Raw genomic sequence first — 22479 nt, 5'->3', positions numbered from 1 at the left:
CATAAGCTTATTTTTTTCGCCTGGTATTTATTTTTGTTCCGAAATAAAAAAAAAAAAAAAAATTTTATTCGAGGTCTCCTCATATGCATTCACCTTCTTTTTTTTTTTTTTTTTTTTTCATGATGAAGACTTTTACTAAATATTGTGTCAGGGTCCTAATTTAATGTAATTAGATTTTAAAAAGCTAAGCTAAAGCTGTTTTACAAAATTTATATAAAAATAAAATAAAATAAAAAACAATGTTTGTTTATAAAAATAACTTATAAAAATTTGAGAAAAAATCGAAAAAATAAAATGATTTCAGATTTTTTTCACCCCCCAGTAAGTTAAATAATATTATTATTATTTATACGTAATATAAATTAATTCAAATTAATATTAGAAAAAATTACATTTTTCATAAATTTATTAATTTTAAATTTATTTACCACGTGCATTTTTTTTTTTTTTTAAATCGAATATTAAATTAATATTAACTACATATATTACGATATTTTATGAACGAGAGATGATAAAAATTTTTTTTTTATAATATTGAAAACAATGACAAATATATATAAATAATGATTTTTTTTTTTTTTTATTAAATTTAGTGAATGTCGTTTCGTCGTTGACCATGGCTTCAAAAAAAAAAAAAAAAAAATTGGGCAAACCAATTTTTTTTTTTTGTAAAAGAATATTAAGAAAATATTATTTGTACGGCAAATGAGATTTTAATTTAACAATAATAGAAAAAAATTTTTTTTTTTTTTTTTTTTTTTAAGAAGTCGGTCGTTATCATTGAAATATAGAAGGGAGTCGCAATCAATTCAAGTGCATAATTAAAGAACATACCGACCATGAGCTCAACAAACTTGTTCTACTAACCTACTGGCTGACTAACATTGAAGATTATTTCAATTGCGACACAAGTTAATTTCACTTTCGTTCCTAAAGAAAGCAAAAGTAATAATAATAATAATAATAATAATAAATTTTGTAGTTATATTGTTAATTTAATTATTTAACACTACCACATCTGAAATTTTAAATTTAAAGATTTAAATATTAATTACATGATTTAAAAAAAAAAAAAAAAATTCGTAAATCATTTAACATCAGCAATTAATTTCGCAAAAATTGTTCAATATAAATTTAATTGTTGTAAAAAAAAATAATAATAATTAAATTTTACATTTTAATATCGACAAACTAATAATTAAACTATTAAATAATTTCGACAATTACAATGCTTGTGCAAACTTTTGTTTTTTTAGCATTATAAATATATATAATAAAATTTGTCGAAAAATAAACTAATCTTTTATTATAAAGTACATAAAAAATACTTGAAATTCGTTGTATTAATTTCAATCAGTCCAAAATTAGCAAAAAAAAACAAAAAATCACGCATGCATGACATAAAATTGGATAAATTAAGTTTCAAGTACCAACCAACCCATCATCATTAACAAATACATATACAGGAAGTATAATTATACGTGTGCCATTAGAATTGGGTAAAATATTATTAATTTTTTCAAAAAAAAAAAAAAAAAAAAAAACATAATTCTTAATTTCACTTGTCAAATATGTTTTAAATACTTTGATTACAAAAAAATATTATAATTAAAATTTTTACTTTGTGTTTTAATCAAACCGAGTTCGATTGAAATGAATCACGTGTAAATTTATTTATTTTAATTTACATAAAAAAAAAAAAAGAAACATAATTAACTGTGCATAAAAGTTTAATACATTTATTAATTATATTTTTTTTTGTGTGGTGTAAAATAAATTACGTTGGGTGATAAAATTATAAAATCATACTTTACAGTCCCAAATAAACTTTTGCATTTTTTTCAAAGCAATGTATTAGTAGAAAACCAAATAAAAAAAAAAATTAACAATAAATTATTTATATCAATATTATAAAACTATCCAGATCATTAAAAAAATTTTATGATTAATAATTTTATTTCAAAGAAAATATTAACGAAGAAACAATTATTTATAAATTCAAATTCTTGTTTTTACCAAGGATATCATTGATTAAATATCGAATGCAATATTAAAAAAATAAAATAAAAATACTTTAAGATGAATGAATGTTTAAATACAAGTAAACATAAATGTTCAGCAGCACAATAATAATAAACCTAAAAGTTATATAAAAATAACAATTTTTTTTTGTTAAAACAATAAAATATTTTTTCTGGAAAAAAATTTTGGTACGGAATTAATAACAAATAGCACTTTTTTGAACCATATTCTATATGAATCATATTATTTTTCATAGCGTACAGTTTAAATTTTTAATTACCGACAAAATGTTTATTTACTAAAACAGATTAGATAAACTTTAATTTTACTTTTGGTTTTTTCAACAAACTAACAAAAAAAAAAAAAAAAAAAACCATTATTAGGTCTAATATAATATATAATATTTGTACTGCTAATAATTTTTTTTTTTTAAATAAGTTTATTTTAATTTTAGAATTTGAGACAATGGTCATTAAATTTTTTTAATGCGTTTCGTAAATATTATTATTGTAAAGCTCACGTGGGTTAATTTAAAACTAGGAAATGACACAAAAGATTTTATTTGGACACTTTACTTTTTCTTTAGCCAAAATTAGCAAGCATTAAAAAAAAAAAAAAGTGAATCTTGAAACCTATGGCAGAAGAAGCCTTGGTGGCTATTCCGTGACATCATGCTTGAAAACCCGATTTCAAGGTTTTTTCTGCTACTTCACGAGTACTTTTATTACATTCAGTAGACATATTTTAATTAAAAGAAAAAACTCACAAAAAAAAAAATTTATATTTAACGCACACACAAAGCTCAAACTAATGCTTTTTTAAAAATTTAAATACACAATAAATTTTTAATTAATAATTCCATAAAAGTGTGAAAATATTGTAGACAATAATTCTCACAAGCTCTTATTTATTGCTGATAGAAAAACAAAATTATGTAACCAATATTTAATTCCAATCATGAATACATCAAAGAATATAAGTCATATTTCAAAGATTTTAATAAAATTAAATTAACCAATTTATATTAATTAAAATAATTTTAAATTTTAGAAGTGTAGAAAAAACTATTTTAAATATTAGGAATATTATAATTTTTTTTTCATATATTACTCAAACCTATGTTTAATATTATATATGAAATCTTTGCATTAAAAAATAACATACAAAAATATATAAAAATTGTGGGTAAAGAAATGAATGCTTTCATATATATAACATCTTCGATAATTTAAAAATTTATGTATGTAAAAGACATTAGAAGAAATGTAAATATTGTTAACATAATCCATTAGTATTATTTAAATAATTGCTTTTGTTTAGATCACAACATCAAGTATTATTATTGTTTATCCTTAACTTATATCATTATTTTTTGTAATATCTCTATTCCATATTTCAATTTATCTTAAAATTAAGAAAATTTTTTAGCATCACTTATTTCTATGACATGGGATTAAGCAGGCCATCGTCAACAAACACAACATAACAAACATAACTATTTAAACTGATTATCCATAATAATATTCTCTACTTTCCCGTATAAATAGTTGAAATCGAATTAAGCGATTCTACATAAAAATATTGAATATTTTTTTTTTTTTTTGGAAAAAATTGTTTAATTTTATTAAACAATTTCAAATTTTAATTAGTTAAAAAACTAATATTAAAAGTACCAAGTTACAAAAAATTTTTATTACACACCTATCAAAAGTCAGGTAAACCATATAAAAAAATTCAGTTTCGAAAAATTTTAAAAACTACATTAAAAATTGTTAAACCTTTTTTCTTTTTACAAATTAATTACTAAGAGCTATGTTGGTAAAATGACTGTGATATTCGTAATGATTTTGAAATTGCTTAAAGAGTATTAATCAGTGGTAAAACAAAATTATACTTTTAGTTACTCAAAAATATTTAAACGAATGCATCAAATATATACAGAACATTATATGTCATCATAACATTAAAATTTATGACAGATATTTTTTTCTCTAAAATCATTTTTAATTTTTTGATATTATTAAAGAAAATTCTGCGTGAGCAACCTAACTTTACCTTACGCTTTTAAGGCCAAGCCCTCGGCAACCAAGGTCAAGGCAAGTTGCTTCCACTGGCAAAAAAAAAATAAAATTATCAAATAAAATCTAAAAATTTAAACAGAATACTATTTAAAAGGTTTGGCATAAAGAATGACAAAAGAACAAACCTTTGAAGAAAACCGGCATGCTGATTGAATCCTATACATTCCTACTAGAGCCCGCCATGAAATCCAAATCAAAGGGACTCTGACCTTCACGTCAATAAAGAATGCTCTTACACATTTTACAGAAAAATAAAACTTATTTTTTGGCACAAATTCACATAAACCATGTAAAGAATATTAAAGTAATTTAAACTACAATTTATAAATCAAGTATATAACTTCAAACTTTTAAACTTATTAATGCTTACAACACTGTTTACCTATGATCTTAACACTTCCAAGATTTTAAAATGGATGCCGCATAAAATTACTTTTACGTCATAAGGCTTTTATAGCGAATTACAAACTCTTGGCGTTGATTTTGTTTCAAAACATTTATTTGAAAATTACTTTTTTTTGCGTAGCAAAACAAAAATAAAAAATGTAGTATTTTATTTTATAACACAAAATTACATTTCCCTTTAACTGATTAATAATTTTTAAAAAAAATTTAATTTTTTTAAATATCAAAAAATGTGTGTAACTAGTCTGTATTATATTTTGTAAACAAATTTTTTTGGTATAAAAATTCTAGAATAAAGCGTAAATTTCGTTTTAATAACTTCGTATTTTGTATCAAACAAGTACCTTTTAGCCTTTTTTTTTATTTTAGCTGTATAAAAGTAATAAATTTATTATTTAGGCGACGGTAATTATTTAACATACCCTCAATATTTAATAAAACGATATATTATTTTATATTTTTTTGAAACTTATATAAAGAATAAAAAAAAAAATTAAAATGAGTGAAAATAATTAAAAATTACAATCTCAAAAATAAAGGCTTTTATATTTTATATTTCAAAATTATATAAATTTACAAAAATAAACAATTTTGTGCAAAACTTAAAAAAAATATAAAATAATTTTATAATTTACTTACAACAATATATTACTTGCTATATGGAATGATCTCTCTACACTTTGTTAGAGTTTATACCCGGAATGAGATAACTTAATGTAACATTATCATGAACTACATTCATTAATACCATTTTGTTCTTCACAATGTTACACATAACACTATTAGGATTAACTTGATCGATTGTTAAAAAACCAATTATTTTTTTAAAGTCCACTGTAACATCATAACATTTTTCTTCCTCAAAATCACCTAAAGAAAAATAAAAAAAAATTTTTTTTTTTTTTTTTTCTAAAATTCTTGCCTTAAAAAATATAAAAATTGAAATTATAAAAAATTTTGCAATACTTTTCCTCATTAGAAAATAAGAAAAAAATATCAATTACACTATACACTGCACATCTTTATTATAATTTAATAACTGAGTGAATAATTAATAATTAAGGTTGATAATTATTATTTAAAAAGCAAAAAAAAATGTCATTCAGTAATTTGAAATTAGCGATAAAGAAATGTTTAAAATACTTATATATATTTTCTAAATTAAAAGAAAAGACAGCTGAATAAAAACTGCTCAAGAATGAAAAATTTTTTTTATAAATAATACTATACCTAAAATATGAATATAAAAAAATTTAATCTTACCATTATATGCATCAACTTTAAGATTAGTAAAATAAGTAGCAACTGAAGCTAAATCTGTTTCTACTTTAAGAGCTAATATTCCCTTTGGGGTAGCTTCCAATATTAATTGAGAACTTAAAAATTTCATTTTTTCACAAATATTTTTAAATCGTTTCAATACTGGTATTTCAATGCTTATCTATAAGTAGTTATTTTTTTAAGAAAAACAAAATAAAGTCTTGTTCTAATTTTTATTTTTTTGATTTAAAAAAAAAATACAATTAAAATTTAAAACTTTCAAAAACTATGAGTACTCACATCAAATTGAGGAAAAGTTGGTAACTGGAAATCAGGCCAATTTTTTCTAGAAATTATTTCTACTGGAATATCATGTGTACAAATTCTGGAATGTTTAAAATGTGTGGGAATTTCAATTTCACAAACCAAACATGGTTTATTTTTTTTTGCTAGTTTTATTTTAAAAGACTTAGACGACTGTGGATATTTTAAAACGGAAACAGCTTTAGCTAATAAATCTAAAAAAGAAAATAAAGTAATTATGTAATATTCATATTATATGTATATGTGTATTACAGTAAGTATAAAATTGCATATTATCATTTTTGTTACCTGGGTAGAATTGCAAACAAATTTGGTTATGTTCTTCTGATACACCAACTACTGTATATTCATTAAAAAAAAACTTTTGATCCAAAATACATTGTGCCAATATTCTTCTAGGAGTACAATCATCAAATATAACAAAAGACAAAACTGTTGGAGTCAAACTTATGGCACCGTGCTTGCCTAATTTGGATAATGTATTAATTGTGTCTGAAATAAAATTTTCTCTAATACATTTAGAAAACAAACCTTTTTATTTTTACAAAACAAAAAAAAAAAAAAAGAAATATCATTTTGCTGAGTTGTGATATTTCTTTTAAAATAATACATACTTGAAAATTCACGCATACATTGTGAATCAAACATGCGCCCACGAAATTTCATGTCATTTCAAAAAAATAAAATACCGCAAAAAATTGACCTTTTAGTTTGTGTAATTTCCAGTCAAATACTTCATAATAATAAAATTCCTATTTTATTAAATCAAATTTCAACTAAATTACTGAACTTGATACTGTCATTTACTTAAAATTTATTTATATTTTATTAAAATAATTTTTAAGTAATAACGGTTTTTTTGTTTGTAATGTTTTTTCGTGCCATAAAGTTACTTTTTTTTTTTTACGTAAAAACTCAAATTAATGTTGGTAATCGTGAAGTAATATAAGTTATTAAATTAAATTTCAAATTTTTAGTTAAGTTTTTCAAAAGATTTTCAAACATGTCACTTTGGTTTCACAGAAATATTCTTAAAGCAACAGCTTTAATTGATTTTAATGAAGTACTTTATGGATCTCCAAATATAGCAAAACTTTCGAGGTAACTTGGGCCTCTGAAGATTCATTTCAGTTAAATCCGTTACATGTAAACGGTCGACGCAACGTATTACAATGCTATTCAAAAAATAAGTAATTTTTTATACGAACGATTTATGGCGTTCTAAATTGTGACAATGTCAAAAACAAGAGTAGTAAGCAAATTTTATTCACGAAAAAGTTATGAAAATCTCTTTTAATTTTCTTAAATCGTTTTTATATATAATATTTTTAGCGAATAATATCTATGTTACTACGATCGTAATAAATAATAACTTAAAATAATAAAAATATAATGTATTTAAGAAAACATATAGGTATAGTACTAATATATGTGAATAATCATATGGTTAAGTATACAGTATTAAAATGTACAATATATTTTTTTTATTTTAGTGATCTTAAAAAAGCAAGAGATAGACTTTTAGATATTCTTCCGGATGCGACTCATACATATGATACCATGAGTACAGCCTATGTAGCTTATTTATCACATATGTGCGGGTTTTTTATGGATTATAAAATATTCGACAAGAAAGTTAGATATTCATTTACATTTAAATGGACTCATTCATTATTGGGATCAAATATCCAAACTCAACAGGATGCAGCATTTGACATAGCTAATATGAGTGTAAATGTAGCATTATGGCACATGAAACATGCTTCTTATATGGTTTCAAAAAAATTGTAAATTATTACATTCTTATAAATATTAATTTTTAAAACATTTTTTCATTTAAAGATTTTTTTATGTTATATAAATTAATAGTTGTAAAGCTGTTAAAAAAAAAAAGAAAAAAGCCTGCGATGTTGCAGAAAGACAACACTGAAAATAACAAAAAATTTTCTTAAAACAATATATTATTGTAACTAATTTATATATATATGTATTTTCAGGTTGTCTGTGGAAGATATAAAAGATGTACATTCTAGCTTAAGAAAAGCTGCTGGAATTTATCAAATGGTGATGAAAGATTTACTACCTTTATTAGAAAGAGGATTACCTGGAAGCGATTTAGATCCCAAAGTTCTCCAAGCTTATTTCTCCCAGAGCACAGCAGAAGCTCAAGAAGTCACAGTTGGTCGAGCAATCGAACTCCAACATACAGATAACTTAATATCATCTTTGGCATTTGAAACAAGTCAATTATTTGATAATTCTAAAAATCAATTGAAAGGTTTAAGCAAAAATGTATCAGAGCAGTGGATTTTATATTTGGATATAAAAAAGAATATTTACTTAGCATTTGTGAGAATTTTAATTTTCCTCTTGTAATTAAAAATGTTATGTTAAAAAAAAAAAAAAATTTAATTATTAAATCTGTGTTTTTCGTATAGGCTTATTGTTATTCAGGAAAAAATCTTTTTAAAGAAAATCTTTGTGGTGAAGCCATTAGAAGTTTAAGAGAAAGTCAAATTTTATACAATAGAGCTATAAACTTGTGTAAATTATATTCAAAAACGAAAGCACCTGCAAAACCAGTAAAACCAACAGGTCACTTATTTTTTACAAATATCAATGCCACTGTAAATTCATTACTTGAAAAATATGAAAGAGAAAATGATTTTATGTAAGTTTTAATTTTAATATTTTTCTTCTATTCTATTTTAAATTTAATATAAATTTAAATTTTGGTCAGCACATAATTATATAAATGAGCAATGTTATTATTATTTTGTTTTAGCTATCATCAAAAAATACCTGATAATCCAAGAATTCCAGAAAAAAAAGCAACATATGGTTTGGCCGTTCCAGAAGTTTGTCATTTACCTCCTCCACTACCTTTTTGGGAGACTGCTTTTGATGGTAAAGAACCATCACAATTACCTAAAACAAGTTTGTAATATTTGGTAAGTAACAACATACATAAACTTTATTTTACTAAATATTTTTTATAAAATCTTAAAAGTAAATTACAAAACACAATAAATGTTTATGTTTTCTTTGATAATACATAATTATATTTAAAAAATATTACATTATTTTTGGAATAATTAAATAAATTAATTAAGAGTCATAATATTAAAAAAAAAAAAAAAAAAAAAAATGATATAATTATTTTAAATAAAATAATCTACAAATATTCAGTTCAGTTTTTGTTTTTTTTTTTTGTTCAGATTCCTAACTCTCTCTCCCTCTCTCTTTCAAATTCAATATAAATACGTGTATAAAATATAAGTAATTGTAATTAAAAAATATTGTATAAACACACAAAACATACACAACATTTAAAAATTTTCCATTGCACAAAATAAATAAATATTCACGAGTCTTTATGAAAATTGATTAATTTCGATTAATTAATTAAAATTTGATTTAAAAAAAAAAAATTCTTTTAAACACATTCACATTACATATTTTAAACAATTTAAATAAATGCTTATTATTTTAATCGACGTGGATGTAATATTTATTTAAAATTTATTTCGTCAAATACAATTAAAAATACACTAAAAATTTTATTATTTTGTATACTAATATTTATTATTCACGATATCAAAATATGATTATTAAAATAAAATAAAATAAATAATTTTTTTTTTGAATTAGGAACACTGACTTACACAAAATGTCTTCTTAATTCATTATTTTACTTGTAATGATTAAAATTTAAATTTTTCATTAACCGTCTAAATAGTGTAATAAACTATTTTTTATAAAATTAAGCTTTTTTTTTTTTTTTTTTTATCATCACCTTATTTTTAAAGATAATTATCTCAAGTCCTAACACAGAATGAATTTTATCATTATTGTCATAAAATTAATGCTGAATTTCCAGCAGAAGATAAATTATTATAATTATTTTTTCTGCATTTACTTTTTCTTTTGGTGAGAGGTGAATTGGCAGCATAATTCACAATTTTTGAATTATCCGAATCGTTTGAATAATTGTTTCCAGATCGAAGTCTGGAAACCATATTCATTATAGACGGAGATGTTTCCTTGTGCCAATTTTTTTCATTTTTTCTAAAGCTTAAATTTTTTTTTTTATTTGAATTTTTTCGAAAAGTGGAAGGCACTTTTCTACAGTTTTTTACACTATTTAGAGTTTTCTTATTGCTTTGAGATAAATTTAAATTTATATCCGTTAAATATTTATTTTTTTCTCAAAAAAATACTTTTTGAAATTTTTTCCTAGATTTCTTCGTAACAAAAGAGATTTAACATTTTCTTACTAAACTTTTTTTTTTTAATATTTTCATTCTAATATTTTGAATTTGAGTACTACAATCACTTTACTTTTCACCGATAGATCTAGTGATTTGCCACTGTCGAAGTAAACTGCTTATTTTCCATTTTAGTTTTGGACAAATTGAATTCTCTTTTACTTATAACTTCTTCCATTGCAGGTGTTAAATAATTTTTATTATATAATGTGGAATTCCAGTTATTATTATCATTTTTTACCTTTTTTCCCACATTTAGGGGAGACATTACATTACGAAGCTTTAAAACTGCTAAAATTGCTGGAGTTGGATTTTCAAGAGGATTCGCTTTTTCTTTTTTCAAGTTTATTTCTTTGACTTCATATTTTGGTTTATCTTTTTGCTGTTTTCCCATTTTATTTTTTTTTAAACTGTAAAAAAAAAAATCAAAAACTCTTATTTACAAAATTTTTTGTGTTTTTTATATATTATGGAATGTAAAAATTATCATTAAAATGTTACTTACTGGTTGTTTGATGTGATATGTGTTTTTAAAATTTTTTCAGGATTCGATTGAAGTACTTTAACCCAGTCAAAAGTTTCTCTAGACCTCAAAGCCGGAAAATTTGCTGCTGTTTGTTGCCTAGTAATTCTATTGAATTCAGCCTGAACGGGAACACAGGGTTGACGCGACATATTTCGAGGTATTTTAATAGGTTTTAATTCAACCCAATTTTCGGTATCTGATTCCCTTATTCTCTTTCTACTTTTCAATTTCACAGGTGGGGAATCAAAGTTTAATTTTCCGTCATCAGCGTAACCGTATTGACGAATGCCCTGACGTAATAATGATTTACAATATTCATAATCAGGTTTGCTTTTAAAACTCAAGCTGACTACATATTTTAAAAAATGACTCAATACAACTATAAAATAAAAATGAATAATTTTAAAATACAATCAAAACTATAAAATTATTTTTGTTAAAAGATTAAATTAAAACCTGGAGGATCATCGCCAAAACATTTTTTAAGAAACAAAGGGATGTTATTCATGTAACTTTCTTTTTCTTGTGCCACTTTCTCAGGATCAGAAAGCTCACTTTCCCAGGGTAAAAATCCACATAACCAATGAATCATATTGTAAGCCAGGCCTTCTAAATCACTTCTTCTTGAATGAGCTAGTGATAAAAACAAACAATTTTTTATAACGTAATATATCATAATACATTAACGAATAATTTTCATGCACTACGATTAAAACGGATAAATCAATATTATCTGACTAATAAATGCAATTTAATTTTTGCAAATATAATTAACAAAATCATGTGATAATATGGCAATCACACAGAAGACAATTATTATCATTAACTTATGAAGCAAAATTTTTTTTTTTTTTATAAAGTTGTTTTAGATAGAAACATGAAATTTTTAAAAATCATTTTTACCTCCGACATGAGCATCACGTGATGTATATTGAAGAGTGCCATCATGTGCCTTTCTCTGATCAGGATTATACTCTTTATGTACACCCAGACTGTCAACATATTTGCATGCTAATCCATAGTCTAATAAATAAACATTTTCATCATTTTTGTCACTTCCTAGGAGTAAATTTGAATCTTTAATGTCTGCATGAATGTATCCATGGCTGTGAATATATTCTAGTATATCTAGCTATAATTTTAATGTAATATAATTATATAAGTAATAATTAATATAAATATTATGTAACAATTAATCCACAAAATAAAAAAATTTTTACTAAAAATATTACTAACTATTTGTAATCCAAGAGTGAAAACAGTCTTTATATGAAATTTTTTTTTACATTTTTGAAATATTTTGCTAAGGTCTTGACCAAATTTTTTTAATATAAGAAACCTATATTTTTCATTTCTATATTGATGAGACCCAAAAGCAATGTAATTGGGCATTCCTAAATGTTTTAATTTTTTATCTTTTTTCCACTTATCAACTGAAAGTTTAAAAGTAAAATTTTAAAATTAATTTCACAATTTTCCAAATTGATAATTATAATTTAATTAAAAAAAAAAAAAACTAACTCATTTCTTGCTTTGCTACTCTAATGTAAAAATTCATTTCCACAAAAAGAGGACCACTTTTGTGAGGCTCAATTTTAGCTATGTAAAGAGCATCATGTGATCCAGATTTAAGAATTTCATCGAATACTAGGTAAATTTCTCCGAAACCTCCAGCTCCTATAGCTTTACCAGTTTTCCATTTTTTCCCACTTTTATCCGTTAGCAATTCCCCTTCCTTTATTTGAATTGGATTAAATAAATTAGTTTTTTTTTTAAAAGAAGCATTTTCTTTTTTGCTTTTACCCATATTAAACTTGATATAATTTTAAAATTATGACATCTAAAAAAAATTTAAAGTACACAGTGACGTCTAAGAATTACTTAAAATCACAAATTTATTAGATAACGTTCAATGTTACAAATACACAGCTTACTATTATGCTATATTATTAATATGGTATGTTTATTAATACTTTGTAAAATCACTAATACACTGTGATATTTCGAAAAAGAATACTTTAGTTTTTGAAGTAGAATCAATAAAAACTTTTAATCAAAATAAAAATAGTTTTAAGTAGGATCAATTTAATTATCGCAAAATGGTAAAATTATTGAATTAATTTTATAAATAAGTAAATACTATAATTTGTGTAAAATAAATTTATACTTAATAACAGGTCTTGAAATTTTTATACTATTTTTAATTTATAATTTAATAAAAAAAAGAAAAAACAAATATAATATGGCTAACAAATTATGCAAGCAAAAATTTTTAAGAATAAAGCCACTCTAACCACTTAAGTCGAATAAAATGTTTAAAGATAAAAAACTGATCGTTTAAAAAAATACTGTTTTCCCGTAATTGTACCTTTATGCTTTAAAAGAATTAAAAAGACAGTTAAATAGCAGTAAAATACTCAGAACTATTTTTTTTCTAAAAAAAATTAAAAAAACAATTTAAATTGATGTCGCCATTTTAATTATACTGTAATCAAATTAATGTTTTTACTACTACCACGAAATTTGTTTTTTTTTTTTTGAAATAGATAGAAAATTTGTATAACCTTAAACTTGCCTGTTAAACTATTCTATTTTTCAATTAAAGTTTGTTTTAAAATGTAACAGTAAATTTATTTTTAATTTAATAAACTTGCATTTTCAAAAAACTTTAATAATACTCACTCTAAATAATAAATAAGCCTGCATTATACTTGTACTTTAGTTTTAAAAATTATGTAAAAGTATTTTATATTTTTTAATTAGTTGCCGGTTATTTTCAGAGCCCAGTTTGTTAAATATGGAATTAAATTACAATTTTTTCCTTAATAAGATTTTGAGGTGAAAAAATGTTCGAACGTAAAAGATATGGAAAATTTGGCCCAATTGTTGGAGCGATCGATGAAGGAACAAGTAGTACTAGATTTTTAGTTAGTAATAGTCAATATAGTTTTTTTTTTTTTTTTTCTCTTTTTACAAAAGTTTAGTTTTCCTTTGATTTATGTTTATTTTTTTCTTGGTTGCTAAAGGCCTTTGCTGCAGATACTTCTGAAGTTTTAACATTTCATCAAATTGATATTCCTCAAAAATGTCCTCAAGAAAATTGGGTCGAACAGGACCCCATGGATATATTAGATGCTGTTAGAGAATGTATTGAAAAAACTATTTATAATTTAAGAAAATTAGATATTAATCCTAATGATGTTGTCGCTATTGGTATTACTAATCAAAGGGAAACAACTATTTTGTGGGATAAACTCACTGGAAAGCCTCTATATAATGCTATTTGTGGGTTTATAATTTATTTTGAAAAGCGAATAAAAGGAAATTTAATTTTTAAATTATAAAATCTTTTAAAATTTTGCTGTTAATTTTTTAGTATGGTTAGATATGAGAACTTCTTCAACAGTAGATAAAGTTTTACTTAAAGTTAAAAATAAAGATCCTGAATATTTAAAACCATTATGTGGTTTGCCTATAAGCACTTATTTCAGTGCTTTAAAAATTAAATGGCTTATAGATAATGTAGAAGAAGTAAGAGTAGCTATAAAAGAAAATAGATGTCTTTTTGGCACAGTCGACACTTGGCTTATATGGGTGAGAAAATAATATTTTTAATAAGGCCTATATAAATTTAATTGATGATAAAATTAAAAATTTAAAGGTAAATTTCCTATAGAATTTAACAGGTGGTCCAAATGGTGGTCATCATGTTACAGATGTTACAAATGCTTCTAGAACAATGCTTATGAATATCTCTACTTTAAAATGGGATGCTAGGCTGTGTGACTTTTTTGATGTTCCATTGTCGATATTGCCTCAAATATACAGTTCCTCTGAAATATATGGTTACCTCACTGAAAAAGCACTGTTAGGAATACCAATCTCTGGAGTTAGTAATTTATTAATATAAGCATTTTAATTTCAAGAAATTTGATTTATTATAGCTAAATTTTTTTTTTATTGTCCTAATTATGTTTTTATAGTGTTTAGGAGATCAACAATCTGCTCTTGTTGGACAAATGTGTTTTAAGCAAGGGCAAGCAAAAAACACTTATGGAACAGGATGTTTTTTACTGTACAACACTGGAACTTTGGTGAGAAGTTAAATAAATTTTAAGTTGTATTTATTTTTAACCAACGTAAGGAAATTTCAAAATTAATGAATTTATTTAGATGGTTCAATCTAATCATGGATTATTAACTACGGTAGCTTATAAATTAGGAAAAAATGCTCATCCTGTATATGCATTAGAAGGCTCAGTGGCCATAGCAGGGGCAGCTATGAAATGGTTGAAAGATAATTTAGAGTTTTTTAAAGATGAAAAAGAAACTAGTAAATTAGTAGAAAAGTGTCAGGGGTCAAGTGATTTATATTTTGTACCTGCTTTTTCTGGACTTTATGCTCCTTATTGGAGAAAAGATGCTAGAAGGTTAATTAATTTAAATTAAATCAATTATCATCATATTACTATAAAAACAAAAATTTTAATTTTAACTTACGAGGTAAATATTATAATTTATAGTGTTATTTGTGGGCTTACCGAAGAAACTTCTAAGCAGCATATAGTCAAAGCTGCAATGGAGGCTGCTTGTTACCAAACCAGGGATATATTAGAAGCAATGAATAAAGATTGTGGTATTCCACTTCAAAAATTGTTAGTTGACGGAGGGATGACTGTTAATAATTATATAATGCAATTACAAGCTGACCTATGTGGAATACCAGTAGGTAAGAAAGTCTAAGAAATTTTTATTTATGAAACTTATGTAAAAGATTAAAAATTTTTAAACTTTACCTATCCCGGCAATTATGATTTTAATGAGTACAATTTATTTTTTCCAAAATATTTATGTATACACTTACTTTAATGCACTAGTTCGACCAATAATGACAGAAACTACGGCTCTTGGGGCAGCTATGATGGCTGGAATGGCGGAAGGAATAAATGTTTGGGACTTGCAGAACACGCCAAAAGTTGTTTGTGATACCTTTACACCTTCTATATCAGAAGACGGTAAATTTAAAAAAAAAAAATAAATAAATAAATTACAAAACATTAAAGATTTACTCACTTAAACTTAATATTTAGAAAGAGATCTGAAGTACAGCAGGTGGAAAATGGCTATAGAGAGAAGTTTGAATTGGGAGCCAGAATCAAATGAAGAAAAAAAAAAGAAAACAAAGTTAAATCCTGTAATGCCGGCCATATACATGATGTTTTCCTTAACGATTTTGCTTTGGGCTAAACACCACAATTAGTTTTCCTTTTTTTAAATTATATTTAATGTAAATTTAATATTTTTATTAGTATTAAAAATTAATTATTACTTACGTCAACTCAATTGTAGCATCACAAATGATGAATAAAATTTTTAAAAATTTTATTTTACAAACCATGTTGTTTATGTTAACCTAAAGTTTATTTTTTTCCTTATTTTCATTTTTCAAAATGAAAGGAATTAAAAAACAAAAAAAAATTTTTCCAGTAAAAAATTATTTAATATTCCATATAAAATAATGTAGCTTTAAAATTGACAGTTGTCTTATTTCAAATAATTGAAATAAATGCATCATTATATTAAAAAAAAAAAAAATTATGTACAGTTAATTTTTCTTAGAACTATAGATTTAAGTAAGTCATGACTGCATTATCATTTTCCATTTTACTGAATATTGTTGGAATTTTTTCTGAATTTTCCACTAAATATTTTAATGTAAATTCTAAGAAGTTATTGGGAACCAAGATATGACTCAGAGTGCCAAATTGCTCATTTTTTACTGATTTTATTTCTTGATCCATATGGGTATAATATTTGTATTTAACTTTAACGACTTGTTTAGTTGAAAGTTTTAAATTATTTGAACACATTGAAAGTATAAGATTTTTATCGACAACAATAATTAAAAGATAGCAACTAACTTCTTCAGACTCCATAAGAATTTGGGGAAACATAGACAAAGATTCTGATATAGCTTTTTGTATAAAAAATAATAATATTTCTGATAATGTTTTGTTTAAATGTGATAATTCTAAATTACTGAGCCAAAACTGAACCGATTTATTTTTTGAAATACCTACAGTATTCAAACACCTATTACATTTGTAAAATTTTTTTTTTTTTGTACAATTTACTACTAATTCTTCATTTACAATAATATTATTATTTGAATAAAAGCAATCATCAATTTTTGGAAACAAATTACCAAAAGATTCTGTCGTACCCTTGAAATGACAAAACATATCTGCCATATTACAATCTGTGTTTGGTAAAGGTAAAATTCTTTTAAATTTTGTTTCTTTAGTCAAAGAATTAAAGCACTTACAATAAAGATTAGTACAATTCGCAATTGCAGGAGTTACATTTAGATTTGATTTTTTTGTAACATTTTCATTGCATTCAACTTGAATTCTAAAACAAAAAAGATTGTTTTTTACATTGAATCCTCCTGCAGTTAATGGTTCTACAACAAAATCCTCAAATGCAACACTGCACAACTTGCCACTGTTTTCAATTACAATTTCTGACTTTTTAATTTTAACTTTAATAGAAAAATCAAACTTTTTTTTAAAAACAATACAAATGTGACAACTTCTCAAAACTGGTCTTATTTCAATCCACACAGATTCAATCATCTTTAAAAAAAATATTTTATTTTTTCACTACCCGATGCACATGTCCAAGAGATTCATATTTAGAAAAAAGACCATCACTCTCTTTAAGAATAAAGTTTAATTTTGAAATTTGATAATAATTAGAAACCAATTCTAAGTTATTTATCACTGTAGTAAGTAAATGAGCTCGATCTGTTTCACTACCAGAAACGGAATACTCGAGATGAGTAAAATGTACATGAAAATGGTAAAAAGATGGTTGATAATGTACATAAACTCGAAGTTGAGAACTTGGAATAGAATATTTCTTTTCTATTGCTTCCTTTACATAAAAAAGAAAAAAAAAATTAAAATCTGTGTGTTTGACTATTTATAATTTAAAATTTAAAAAATTTTACTCACTATGCTTTTGGTGTATATATTTTTTAAAAGAGGAAGATCCTTTTGAGTAAGATCTCTTAATGACATAATGCCTTTTTTAAAAGGCAATGCTAATAAATACAATGTGTCAATTGACTTGCCATCCCATTTGAGATCACAGCACAAAACAAAACCTGTTTCACTGTCAGGATCTTCAAATATAATTCTATCTGTTTCTGCTTTATGATCCAAAATATTAAACACCCACTGTAAGCTAAACTGTTCACTTTTAAGAAATGGTAATGTTACACTGTAGTAAAGTTCTGGAGTTTCTTCAATGAGATGAAGAGGTTGATGTTCATATTTTGTAATGTGCTTTTCTGTTGCTGGATGTATTACAGTTGCTTTAATGCCTAAAACATTATTAATAAAAGTAAAAAAAACACATTATAAATGAATTTTAAAATTTAGACAATTTCAGTACAAAAATGTAACAAAATGACAAACCATTAAATATTGACTTGGGAAAGTATTGATAACCGTAATAAATGTCATTTATAAAATTAATTTTGATTTCATTTTCTTCCTGAAAAATCTTTGAAATACTTTCACTTAAAAACGATTCTTTTTCCAATACAATAACTGCAGGTTCCGTTTCACTTTCAAAGCGACCTTCAAGTGCTATCTTTTACAATTTTTATTGTCACTTAAAGTTCGCTTGAATTTAAAATTTTTAAGATTTTGGGTGCTGTTCACAATTAATTCATCGTCGGAAGATTTTTTATTATTTTTTTCCTCGACTGCGTTCATTTTGCCATAGACATAAATAAAAAGTCTCTTTTTTTAAGTATTTTATTCTATTTTTTTAATGCTTGATTTTTTAACAATATAATTCAATTTATTACTATTATTAAAGAAATATTTAAAAAATTATTAAATATTTCAATGTGTGCCCTTAATACTTAAGATTTCAACAGTGATGTTAATCAATAAATTTTTAAATACAAAAAGAAAACACCACTTGTTCGAGTAATAATGTCATTAGGTAATAAAAAAAAATTAAATTTTTTTTAATAACATGGAAAATGATTTAGTTAATAGAAAGAAATTTATTTCTTCACTCTATTTATATATTAAATTTTAATTTAACAAAATAAATAATAATTTTAAATAAAAATTTATAAATTATTTAAATTTTTTTAAAATGAAGTATTGTACTCAATTTTTCGGTTTGTTTTAACTATTTCACCTTTAATCAAATTATAATTAATTGTTTAAAATGAAAACTAATTTACAATACATAATAAGACTAAATAAAAAACTTAAAACATAATGAATTAGAAAAAAAAGGCAAATTAGTGAAAATTACAATATTGTGATATATATATATATAGATATATATTATATTTTGAACATATAAAATATAATTAATACATAAGCGTTAAAAATAATATTAAATTTGACAAAATTTTTTACACTATGTATATATAAATGCATATATTAATATGTATATATAGATATTTATACATATTGTTAAATTTTTTTTTATCTACAAAAAATTTTACTACACTAAGAGACTTACATATTAAATCAATCAAAAAAAAAAGAAAAAAAAAATTAAATACAAAGTTATAAAAAAAAAAAAAACTCAATGTATAAAAGATGATTTATATATTTTTTTTTACTTTATTTACTCCAGAAAATTTTTTTATTAATTTTTACTTTTAGATAAAGCCACACCTAAAGTAACAATGCCACCGACGATAAGTGCACCAGCCACTGTAATTGCCATTCCAATTGTGCCTTCTGAAAACGTAAATAATAATAATTTTTAATATTCAAACATAAATTTTCAATGGTGCATAGAATATAATTTTTTTTTTTTTCCCTTAATTTTTGTTTTTTATAATACAAAAATGAGTAATTTTCCTATGTTATTACACATAGATAGTTTTCTGGTTTGTTTGATAGAAAACATATATTTTAATATTATAATAATTACCTTTATTCATTTTCTTTTTAATGATTTTCTCTAAATCTTGGACTTGAGAATTAAAGGGTTCTATTTCCAAAAATACTCTACAATATTCTAATGCTTTGGTATATTCCTGTAATTTAATTATAAATAAAATTAAAATAAAATAATTTGTAAAATCTGTTTCGAAAAAAAACTAGTCAAGTTTAAATTTTTATAAATTTTATTTACTTTCATTCGAGTATGTCCAATGGCCAAATAATAAATATAATCTCTTCTTCCTTCAATATTTGTGCTACATAATTCTTCTAATAAAATAATTCCCTTCTTAATGTCAGCTGGATATTTGCTTCGAATAAGACACCAAGCATATTCAAACTGTGCTTTTGGTGAAACTGATTCATCCTTTGTTTTCAATTGTTCACTATAAATTCGTTCGAATTTCTATAAAATTTACATAGAATTAATTATAAAAAAATTTAAAATTTTAATTATTTTATTTTCAACATGTAAAAATAAGAAAAATAAATAAATATTGTGAAAAAATGAAAAAAATAAATAATTTTTAACCTTTAAATCATCTTCGGAAATTGTTTCGTTTAATAATTCTTCCATTTTGAAAAATTGGATCACAGACTAAAAAACAAATTATACAAATAGACATTCAAAAAACTGAATATATATATTTTTTTTAAATAATATTATATGCACAAAAATTATTTTTTTAATAATTAATTCAACAAAAAAAAAAAAAAAAAAAATTTCAAAATTATTTTCAGATATTACCAAAATAAATATTTGTTTTAAATTACATTAAAGAAGTAATCTGTCAACAGATTAATTAATTAATCGCGTTTTAAATTATTAAGAATAATTTTTATTTTTTTACATAAATGCATTATTAGATTTTAAATTTTCTTACTTGATAAAATTATTTTTGATGACCTTTATTTAAATAAAATAACTACTACATAATTAAAAGTTATAAGTTGGTACCACTGTCGTTTTCATAATTAGGCTATGTAACAAGTTCAGACGCGGTTATTAAAAGTAAAATTTTTTTGATTTTTTGTTTTTTTTTTATTGTTTTAAAATATTTAATTAGTTTTATTATTAGTTCCTAAGTTTTTTTAATTGTTTCCGTTATTTTTTTTTGTTTTCCATTTTTAATTTTGTTACAATTAAATAAAAATTTTGACTTAGCGTTCCCGCCAATCAAAAGGTAACAAAACGAACCATTTGTAAATGCATCGATATAAATTGTTCGAACATAATATTTCAATAATTTTATCTTTTACAATAAATTCATTTCGATTAAAATTCACTTTTGAAATATCTAATTAAAAGAAATATTTAATTGATTTAAAAAAATTTTATTTATATTTATTAAAGTTTTCATTAATGATTTTAATTTTTTTTTTTTTTCAGAAAACTTAAATAATAGGCTTCATAAAGTTTTGAAATATATAAAATCAAAATTTGAGGAAAATAATGAGTGAAGAAATTAAAAAAGGTAAATAATTAATTATTAATTTGTTTTAATAATGTTTATTGATTTTTTTTTTTTCAAATAAAACTCCAATTTTTGAAGAATTTAGATTTTAATTACATTGATTTAGATAAATTGTTTAATATGCATAGGGTAAAGGTATGTTAAGGCTTGACTTGTATTGTACAGAAATTGAAAAAAAATTTTTTTAATGGATCCTACTTCAAAATTGAGTATTTAAATTTAATTTTTCAATTGGGTTTGTTTATTTATGTATTTTATATTATAAATTTTTAAATAATTTTTATAATTATTGTAACATTTTGATTCAAAAGGTAAAAATCTATATATAAGTACTGAAACTATTTTTTTTTTTCCATAAGGTAAATTTATTTTTTTCATTTAAAAAATTTTTCCAGTGTTTCTGTTTCTGACGTGGACAAAAAAAATTTTGTTGTGAATTGCATGACAAATTTTTAGCTTTATTTGAGAAAATTCAAAAAGCGCCGGTGCGTGCATTTGAGTTTTCTTTTTTCCTTTTTTTTTTTTTTTTATTATTCTTTTAGTAATCTTGAGAAAGTTGAGGTTGAAACAACAAAAGAAAAATGGTTTTCACTTTAATTCGGGAATCATTATTTAGATGTATTTGTAATACGTGCCGAAAACCAAATGTTTTAACCGGTACTTTTTTTTATTATTATTTATAACAAAAAAATTTAATTATTGCTAAAGAAAAGTTTTAATTTTTTTTTTATTACTAAAAATAATTTAAATACTAATGACGAATTAGTATAATAAATTTTTTAATTGAGTTTACATGTGAAAATTACAATTTATCCAAATAACAAATGCATAAAAAAAAATTTTTTTTTTAAAAGCTTTTAAAAGTTTATTTATTTATTTATTGTTTATAATAATAGTCTTTGATGTTAAAAATAATTTTTAATTTAGTTTTTAAAATTTAAAAAATTTTCTACCTTATACTTTTCTAAGGCAATAATTTTTTAAAATGTGACAAATGTAATGTGATACCTACTTTCTCAGTTAATTATTATTTTTAATTAAATTTTATTTTCTTTTTTACATTTTTATCATAATTAATATAATATAACACAGGAAAGGATGTGAATAATTTAAAAATTATAAAACCACAAT

The 22479-nt window shown here is 22.9% G+C and overlaps 6 protein-coding genes across 6 annotated transcripts; 2 read left to right on the top strand and 4 right to left on the bottom strand.

The window, feature by feature from the left end:
- Nucleotides 1–5181: 5181 nt before the first annotated feature.
- Nucleotides 5182–6758, bottom strand: Phum_PHUM466030 (Checkpoint protein HUS1, putative; the record flags this gene model as incomplete). The annotated part of the gene is made up of 5 exons (XM_002430139.1): nt 5182–5378; nt 5772–5949; nt 6069–6286; nt 6381–6584; nt 6707–6758. 5 exons carry the CDS (start codon nt 6756–6758, stop codon nt 5182–5184), a joined length of 849 nt encoding a protein of 282 aa, XP_002430184.1.
- Nucleotides 6759–7095: 337 nt separating this feature from the next.
- On the top strand, nt 7096–9037 carry Phum_PHUM466020 (uncharacterized protein; the record flags this gene model as incomplete). The annotated part of the gene is made up of 5 exons (XM_002430138.1): nt 7096–7193; nt 7586–7879; nt 8090–8441; nt 8531–8763; nt 8878–9037. 5 exons carry the CDS (start codon nt 7096–7098, stop codon nt 9035–9037), a joined length of 1137 nt encoding a protein of 378 aa, XP_002430183.1.
- Nucleotides 9038–10448: 1411 nt separating this feature from the next.
- On the bottom strand, nt 10449–12693 carry Phum_PHUM466010 (serine/threonine-protein kinase VRK1, putative; the record flags this gene model as incomplete). Its single annotated transcript, XM_002430137.1, has 6 exons — nt 10449–10770; nt 10866–11265; nt 11343–11519; nt 11790–12018; nt 12123–12319; nt 12408–12693. 6 exons carry the CDS (start codon nt 12691–12693, stop codon nt 10449–10451), a joined length of 1611 nt encoding a protein of 536 aa, XP_002430182.1.
- A 1039-nt stretch (nt 12694–13732) lies between these two features.
- Phum_PHUM466000 (glycerol kinase, putative) lies at nt 13733–16146 on the top strand (the record flags this gene model as incomplete). Its single annotated transcript, XM_002430136.1, has 9 exons — nt 13733–13813; nt 13913–14171; nt 14263–14480; nt 14563–14775; nt 14870–14980; nt 15060–15316; nt 15410–15615; nt 15764–15901; nt 15977–16146. 9 exons carry the CDS (start codon nt 13733–13735, stop codon nt 16144–16146), a joined length of 1653 nt encoding a protein of 550 aa, XP_002430181.1.
- A 361-nt stretch (nt 16147–16507) lies between these two features.
- Nucleotides 16508–18670, bottom strand: Phum_PHUM465990 (scavenger mRNA decapping enzyme DcpS, putative; the record flags this gene model as incomplete). The annotated part of the gene is made up of 6 exons (XM_002430135.1): nt 16508–16962; nt 17092–17446; nt 17553–17822; nt 17903–18273; nt 18368–18545; nt 18617–18670. 6 exons carry the CDS (start codon nt 18668–18670, stop codon nt 16508–16510), a joined length of 1683 nt encoding a protein of 560 aa, XP_002430180.1.
- A 901-nt stretch (nt 18671–19571) lies between these two features.
- Phum_PHUM465980 (mitochondrial fission 1 protein, putative) lies at nt 19572–20450 on the bottom strand (the record flags this gene model as incomplete). The annotated part of the gene is made up of 4 exons (XM_002430134.1): nt 19572–19666; nt 19863–19968; nt 20067–20279; nt 20406–20450. 4 exons carry the CDS (start codon nt 20448–20450, stop codon nt 19572–19574), a joined length of 459 nt encoding a protein of 152 aa, XP_002430179.1.
- Between the last annotated feature and the right edge of the window lie 2029 nt (nt 20451–22479).

Source organism: Pediculus humanus, genomic scaffold (assembly GCF_000006295.1).
Source record: "Pediculus humanus corporis 1103172108248 genomic scaffold, whole genome shotgun sequence".
NCBI lineage: Eukaryota > Metazoa > Arthropoda > Insecta > Psocodea > Pediculidae > Pediculus > Pediculus humanus.
The sequence above is the reverse complement of the archived record's forward strand: the minus strand, read 5'-3'. Positions and strand labels throughout refer to the sequence as shown.